The 8,066-nt window shown below is 38.6% G+C and overlaps 1 protein-coding gene across 1 annotated transcript; it reads left to right on the forward strand.

Moving 5' to 3' along the window:
* The first annotated feature begins 1,873 nt into the window (after nt 1-1,873).
* Nucleotides 1,874-6,045, forward strand: FGF23 (fibroblast growth factor 23). The gene is made up of 3 exons (XM_013948752.2): nt 1,874-2,096; nt 3,724-3,827; nt 4,362-6,045. The coding sequence occupies exons 1-3, from the start codon at nt 1,874-1,876 to the stop codon at nt 4,797-4,799; spliced, it is 765 nt and encodes a 254-aa protein (XP_013804206.1). The 3' UTR covers nt 4,800-6,045.
* Nucleotides 6,046-8,066: the final 2,021 nt, after the last annotated feature.

Here is an 8,066-nt window from a genome sequence, read left to right on the forward strand (position 1 = left end):
ATATATCCTTCTGAGGTATCCATATCCATATTTCCACAGTAGTCTGCATGAAAGGGAGCAAAAGACAAAAAAAAATTTAGAAATCCTTGGATTCTAATAACAGACTAAAAAAAATGAATGGATAATTTCACCACTATAGTAGATACATCACTTAAAAAGGAAAAGAAAAAATCGCTCCTTTCCTTCCAAACTAGCTTTTAAATTAAAACAGTAAAGCATTTCAGATGTTATACCCAGTAAAACATTTGTAGCCTCGGTTGCCTCTCAGTGAAGTCGACTTTGTTAATCTACTCAGTTTAAGATATGACCCTAATGCACTTTGAATAAAATTGCTGTCATTTACACAGGTGTATATACACTGACGTAAGTCTCTAGATTTACACAGGTGTGTCAGAAGAAATTGGAAGAGTTTTGCTGATTTTAAACAACAAAAAAATCAGATCAACTTCTGCAGTTGGTTACAGTTGTATAAATGGTATATATGCATGGTGCTGGTGGTATTGCTCCACAGCTTGCTAAGGAAACTGAGAATCTGATGCCTTATGTCCAACTAGAGACTATAACTTACTCGTATCTCCGCTTGAAAGTACTGGACCTCAGACTGCTACAAATAAAAACCTCAGGTTTATTTTTTTTTTAAATTGATTGACTTAATTTTCAGTATTCTCTTGTTTTATATTCATTGTTTGAAAGAAACTTTAGTATAGACTAGTTTCATAACCCCTTATTATCATCATCATCATTTTACCTACATAGCCACTTTCCCATTAATACAGTGTTTTCATAATGAAAATGGAACAATTTTTTTTAAATTGGAAAATTTGCTTGTAAAACCACAGAAATTTGTCAGGACAACTGAAATGTGGGTATTGTATCTTAAGCCATTTTTGAACATTGCTTTACAGTTATTACTTTTCAGTTTGGTCTTTTCCCTTCGTAGTTCTTCCAAGTGTGCTTGCTATAGTTAAAGTAACAAAAATGTGCCAATATGAGTCATTTCAGTTTTGATTCGGGTTCTAGATCTACTAGCCATACTAACATATATGACTCCATAATGATTGCCAGCTAGATGTACAACGCAGGAACAAACATGCAGCTTCTAAGCCTCTTACAGGTAATTTTCAGCTGTTTGGCCAACTTCAGATTATTTAGGTGACTCAAAATGAAACAGAAGAAATAAATGGCAGAGCTTATTTCAAGAGGGCTGTGCTCATATCAAGCTTCTCTTGCTTAAATGGGATAACACAAGTTTCAGTCCAGCAGGCTCACTGCTGAATTTACATCACTATGAATGGGGAATCAGGCCCAGACTAACCCAATATCAGTTTCTGACACATCTTCAAAATGTTTAGCAGTATTTGGTGTTTCTGTCAAATCAGAATGTGGTTTGGAAAACTGAGGGGAAGGTGGGAATCTGAACAAACATATCTGAGAAAAAAGAAAGTTCAAAGTCTAAAGGGTCATTCCCTTCCCTTCCCAAAAAGCTTTCTGTGCAAGCACAGTGGATTTAACAGTAGGGGCGTGGGAAGCTCTCAGATGTCACAGGGTTGTAGATAACATTTGAACATATGATTAGCTTTGTGAGCTGTCTTTAGAAACCTTACATTTGTTCCCCCCCCGCACCTTAGCCAGAGAACCTACGTGCTTTCCTTCCCTTGAGGTTTCGGGCCACTTAAAATGTTGCTTTGACAAAACTCAAGGATGTGGAGAAGTTTTTCCTGTGTGATGTCACTTGGCTGCCCTTTATAAGCCTCTACAAAGAAGGGAGCCCATCTGAGGATTCATGCTCCAAACACATGCAAACGAGGGAAAAAGAGAAGCAAAGAGAAGTATCAAGTTTCAGATACTGATCAGCCACTAAAGACAGAGAGCCATGCCACAAGCTGGTCCCTACAGCTGCCTGGGGTACATGCTGCTGGTGCTCTGCAGCCTGAAGTCTACCACCGCCTTTCTCAACTCCTCTCCGCTGCTGAATCCCAGCTGGGGGAGCACAGATCACCTGATGCACCTGTACACAGCTACGGAGAGGAACAGCTTCCACCTCCAAATCAACGCTGACGGCTACGTTGATGGTGCCCCGCACCAAACCATTTACAGTAAGTAGTTCATTGTGGATCCCTTGTCTTCATGTGAACAAGGGAGATAGCACAGTGCTTTTTTTTTGCCTTTTCACTAGCTATAGCAAATTCCATCCCCCTGGTAGGCAGGCAGACAGCTGTGAGAGGGAAAACACACATAATTATAATCTTCCTTTTGTTTAACAAATAAATAAAATTGCTTCAAAGAAATCTAGCAGATGGGGATTCTCATTCTTCACCTTTATAGTAAGTTCTATGATTCCTGTGATACTCTGGAAGCAAAAACTACCAGAATTATCCTTCACTTCATGATTTTACTCACAGCTTCTTGTGCAAGTCCTGATGAGAGGTTGGTGATGACATGCCCCAAGTAACTCCTTCCCATTCCAGTGATAGCATCTGCAAAGCAAGTACACTGACAGCAGTGGTGGAAAACTGGTTGTGTCCATAAAACCTTTATTTTGGGGTAGAGAGCTGATAACTACCTTTAAGTAACTGCATAAGTACAGTTGGTCGTTTCCTTCCAAACACATCAGTACTTCTCTGCACTGAAAATTGGTTTGTGAGACAAGCTTCAGATTTGTGCCTTTAATGTGCCTCATGACAGAAACACAACTGTGCATAGAACATGGGCCACTGAATATGCAAAGTCTGATTAAACAGGGGGAAATTGCAAAAGGTCAGACTCAGAAATGAAGTGCTAAACCTTTGGCGTGCAGTGTGGCTCTCAAATTGTCTCATCATCACCATCTGTTTTCATGCAAAATTAAGGTATCCTTCTTTCTTTGTTGTATACCTAGCCCAAACACCATAGTTAGCATAAAAATGGTCTTTTTTAAAATTTAGGGTTCTTTTATAACATTCCAGAAGTACTCCTCTTTTTTCAATGCTCACATCACAAGTAACTATAAATCAGAGAGTCATTTTAATTTTTATTACTGCATAGCATCTTCTTCATCTACTCAACTAAAAATGTAAGCACATCCAGTGATATCTGTGCGTGAGTGTACGAGGAATGAAAGACTTCAAAAAGTTAGAATTTTATTGAGAAAAAAATAATCAAGTTCTGCTACATTTTTTAGGAATTACTGATAAGACACTTGTAGAAAGGCTTCATCCTCTTGTTATTATTCTTCATGCATATTGGTAAGTTTTATAAAATTCAGTTGTGTTGGTCAAGAACCAGTATGATGGTGTAGAGAACCACAGCCAACAAAATACCATGCTTTGCAAATCTGTAATGAAGCAAATACACAGATAGTTGGAATGGTGGAGCAGAAAGTGTGAGATAAGACAAGGAAAGGAGCTGTGAAAGGGAAATGACCGAACCTCTGTCAGGTCACCATAGTCCCACTGAGACACCAGACACATGAGAAGTGCAAAGTTCTGCACCAGGGCTAGAATAAGCCCCGGAGGTGGTACAGGCTGGAGCAGCCTCACTGCATAGACAGAGCCCTGCTGGACAGGACCTGAGGGTTACAGGGGGCACCAGGACAAATATGAGCCAACAGCACATTTGTCCACATTCGAGTGGAACGTTGGCCCAAAGACCCCCGGGATGGCCCTTCCAGCCAGCACTTTTGTGGATCTTTGAGGCAACAGTCCAGTACAGAACTGGATTTGACATCTTTGTTTTTCTAAACAGGTGCCCTAATGATCAAGTCTGAGGGTGCTGGCTATGTAATAATCACTGGAGTGAAGAGTGGACGCTACCTGTGTATGGACATGAAAGGAAACATTTTTGGATCAGTGAGTGACCTTTGCTAAGACTCAAGACTGAGGCAGATGCACCCTGTTGTTATTACCATAGCGCCAATTTCCTCAGCTAGGGCAAATCTGTGTAGCTACATGTAGTGAAGGAGGATGCAGATTTAAGCCAGCTGAGGACCTGTCACTTAGGTTAAATTTTCCTCTTCTGGGCAATTGTACTGAATCGTAGAACTGACATAAGTCATGTGAGTCCTGCTGGCCTAAGTGAGACCAGAATGAAATCTAATGATGCACCAACCTGAATTCTTGCTGTAGTCTATAGCTGTGGCTTGAAAATAGCTCAGACAATGCAGTTCTCTGAGAAAACAATGATATCCTAAAAATACCTTTGCTGTAAATATGGGGCACACAGATTAGATCTACAGTTGACCAAGTCTTGTCTTAGTTGTTACTGCAGAGCTAGGGGATCAGAAGGACACCTGCTGCAAGATCTCATCCCTCTTTCTGTTTTTAATTGGCACTTTTTAAGTACCAAATCTCTCCGCTCACGGCTGTCATATTTTTTTCCTTAAGCATTACTTCAGCCAAGAAGACTGCGTGTTCAAACACAGGACCCTGGAAAATGGATACGATGTGTACCAATCTACTAAACACAATTTTCTGGTTAGCTTAGGCAGAGTTAAACAAGCTTTCTTCCCTGGTATGAATCCACCACCATACTCCCAGTTCTTGTCCAGGAGAAATGAAATTTCTTTATTCCGATTCAACACACCTGAGCCCCACAGGAACACTAGAAGTGCAGACATCGATCCAATGGATCCTCACCAGATCCTGGTCCCCCAGAGAAAGGTCTCTGCATTAGGATCCCAGTTGCAGCTGCAAGCAGACTTTTCCCATGTGCCCAGAGAACCTATGAGAATCAATCAGAATGATATGGTCAACCCAGATGACCCGCATGCTATGATGGATGCCAGGAGGCATGTGAGCCCTCGCTTCTATATTACAAGATAATGGGGCCACACCACCTGCAAATTGAAGCAATGGGTGAATATGATACATGAAAAGAACTGGCTAGCACACTTGATTGAATTTCCAACTTTCAGAATGGCTATTAGAAACCTAAAAGACAATGGAAAAAAAACTGAATTTCGAATTACACCCTTAGAGATGACAGTTCACTAAAAAACAAATAGTATGTTTTCCAGATGGGGCTCTATTCGACTGGAAAGAAGAAACATCTGCAAAAAAAATAATACAAACCAAACTTTTAGGGGTTTGAATGACCTTCAGTTTGCGTCAGTGGACAGAACTCACTCGAACAAAACCTAAGAAGCGGTTGTTACATTACTGGTGTAGCTGGAAAGAGACATGGGCTCTGAAGCCCTCATTCTGGTAGAAGCAGGGAATCCTCTAATTAGCACAATAGCAGACGGTGCAAGCGCAGCATAAAAGATGTCTGCTGATATATTGCTAAAAAAAATTTATTGTATATGGTTTTAGCTGGTAGGATTGGAGCTGTAGTCTCTTTTCACACGCATAGAAGCCAAAAAGTGATTGCTCTGTTGTTAAAGGAGCTTCACACATGGAAAACTGGAGCAACTGGCAAGAGAACAGGGATCAAATGGTCTTGCATAGAAAGAGTCAGTTCTGACTCCTATTAAATCCAAGCTGAAGTTTGGGAAAAAAAAGTAGAGTCCCAATGTTCTTTCAACTCCTTCTCTATCACACTTCTATATTCACTTAATTCTAGGGTCAAAATTTAGAAATATAATGTAAAAACATTATTTTAATGTATTTCCAACACAGAGAGAAGTATCAGGAGTACTACTAATTAATAATATATCAAGCAGGTTAATTTGTTTATTTTGCATGCTGCTGAACTCTGCTAAGAAAAATAATTCCCAGTCAGTCATGACCCATAGGCTTCACACTATTCATAGCTAGTGCATATTTTCCTATGATGAGTGAAAATGAAGTGTGTATTTAGAAAAGGAGGATCCAAGTTTAGTATCACTGTTTCTATTTAGTTCTGAGCAGGTATCAGATGCTTTATACTTGTAAGAGTGAAATGACTTTAGTTTTATCATAAGATGTCTAAATATTGACAAAACTTTTTCCCTAGACATCCAGATTGGTGTATGTTATGGGTAAGTTTACTTATCGGAATCTAACCTCCATAGATGCATCTGAAGTTTACAGATCTTTAGCTAAAATGAGAATATCTGCAGAGCAGAGCTTTTTCATTGTAATTTAGGTGTAAAATCGGTAGCTGGTGGAGTTCAGTATAGCTTCATTGGTTTTAATGGAGTTATATTTGTTTCCATTAGGTCTCTGAAAATTGTGTACATATTTAGCTATTTTCCTCATTTTCTTTCTTTTCTTTTTTTTTTTTAATTTGATCTCGCCTTCCTGGAATTTTAGATCTGTGCAGTTTTAAAGGTTATTCTTGATGTACTCCAGCAGAAATCAACAGCAAGGTACTGATTAGCTGCAGAAAAATCCAGTGTGGTGGATATATAATAAGGGCTTTTACTTTAACGTGCATGCATTTTCTCTCAAGATGCAGATTACCTATTTTATTTATTTAATATATTTAACAACCTGACAATAGTCTGAAAATGCTGTATTCGGCCTAAGAGTGTCCATATCAATAATATGAAAGATAGTAGGGTAGATTCTGGTCCTGTTCTTATTACTGTCTAGTGAAGTAAATCACTGAAGCCACTAGAATTACAGCAGTGTAACAAGATCAAAATAAGGCCTGTTGCATTCCTTGCTTTCATGGAAATTGTTCAGAATTTAGCTTAAGGCCTTTCTGCTGACAGAATTTAAAATAATTTTTTTTCTCTATATACATGTAATATCTCTTTATCTATAACATTCAAATAGTTTTGTTAGAATAGTCATAGGGCCTGATTCTGCTGTGAGAATATTTTTCTCCACATGGAGTGATTCTCCGTTCATAGGAATACCTAAGAGTACAGGACATGCCAAATGATTAGGATTAGGCCAAGATTTCTGTCTAATAATTTATTATTCTTCATCCTTTGAACTCATAATAAACATAATTAGCTTCAAAAGGAAAGAAGTGACTCTAACAAACAGATTTAGGACAACTGGGGGGGAATAGTTGCATGTTTTCTTGCTTACTCAAAATTTTGCAAGACTTTTTTACCACGTTGTCTATACAGTGGACAGGCACGATTTTATTTGTGTATTCAGTTTTAACAATTTTACTCGATTCCTATACCATTCTTCTTGGCTTTTTTACCTTGAGAACTCTGGACTGCAATTATAAGAGCAAAATTTTCATTTAGTATAAGTTGTTCTAAGCTCCACAGAGGTCTCTGGGACTTGGAGTCAACAAAACTACAATTTAAATCAGGAAAATTTCTGTCCCTATCCATATAATGCTTTGGTAAGAAACGGCTCTGGGATTATATCTCTATACCATATCTATACTTATACATTAGAACAGAGTAAGAAGGGTTGCTCACTCTGGTATGTTATTCTCCACCAGTAACCAGGAGATTTAGTCCTTATGCTAAGAGTGAATGCACAATGTGATCTGCATCAGAAATGTATTTGTAAACATAGAGAGCTGGAGTGAAATGTCAAAAGAATTAAATCTTCAAAGGAGATGCTGGCCATCATCAGCTATTAAGAAAGCATTACTTTTTTATATTGCAATATTTATTTATTTATTTGAGTGGGTTGCAAGTCCCACAGAATATTTATAAATATTTATAACAACGTATTACAGAAACTGTTTCCATTTATAAAAGCACCAATAAACTTAACCTTTTCTCAAAATAATGGGTTTTGCATTGTCTGTTCAAGCTCCCATTCCAGAAGAACAGAAGTGAACAGTTGGTACCAGCTGTCTCTGAAACAATTTTTGTGCTCTACTTTTCCTTGCCATATTTAGCCTGATAGACGGTGGGTTCCTGGCTGTCTCATGCACCATGTCTGTGAAGGAACTGTGAAAGACGATGAAGAGTAAAGCCTTAGTAGGTCTAAACTGACTATGAAGGGATCACCACCTGTACTGGGAAACTACTTCTGCAATCCAAAAGGAATTGAACATGACTGATCTAGTAGCTCCAACCCTGCTAGGGAATACTTGTGATCCTGGCTCCAGGATCTCATGATAAAAAGCCCTAGGTAAATTACTGTTACTGCTATCAGCTATACAAAATATTCTAACTCAGTCCCTAGAACCCACACTGGGACTGTTTTGCTGCAGACAGATCACAGATTGAATAAAACACAGATATC

The sequence above is a fragment of the Apteryx mantelli genome, chromosome 1, assembly GCF_036417845.1.
Source record: "Apteryx mantelli isolate bAptMan1 chromosome 1, bAptMan1.hap1, whole genome shotgun sequence".
Classification (NCBI taxonomy): Eukaryota; Metazoa; Chordata; class Aves; order Apterygiformes; family Apterygidae; genus Apteryx; species Apteryx mantelli.

Coding starts and splice junctions, on each gene's coding strand:
- FGF23 (XM_013948752.2), top strand. CDS start 1,874: ATGCCACAAGCTGGTCCCTACAGCTGCCTGGGGTACATGCTGCTGGTG. Junction 2,097..3,723: donor CCCGCACCAAACCATTTACA/GTAAGTAGTTCA, acceptor TTTTCTAAACAG/GTGCCCTAATGATCAAGTCT. Junction 3,828..4,361: donor AAGGAAACATTTTTGGATCA/GTGAGTGACCTT, acceptor TTTTTCCTTAAG/CATTACTTCAGCCAAGAAGA.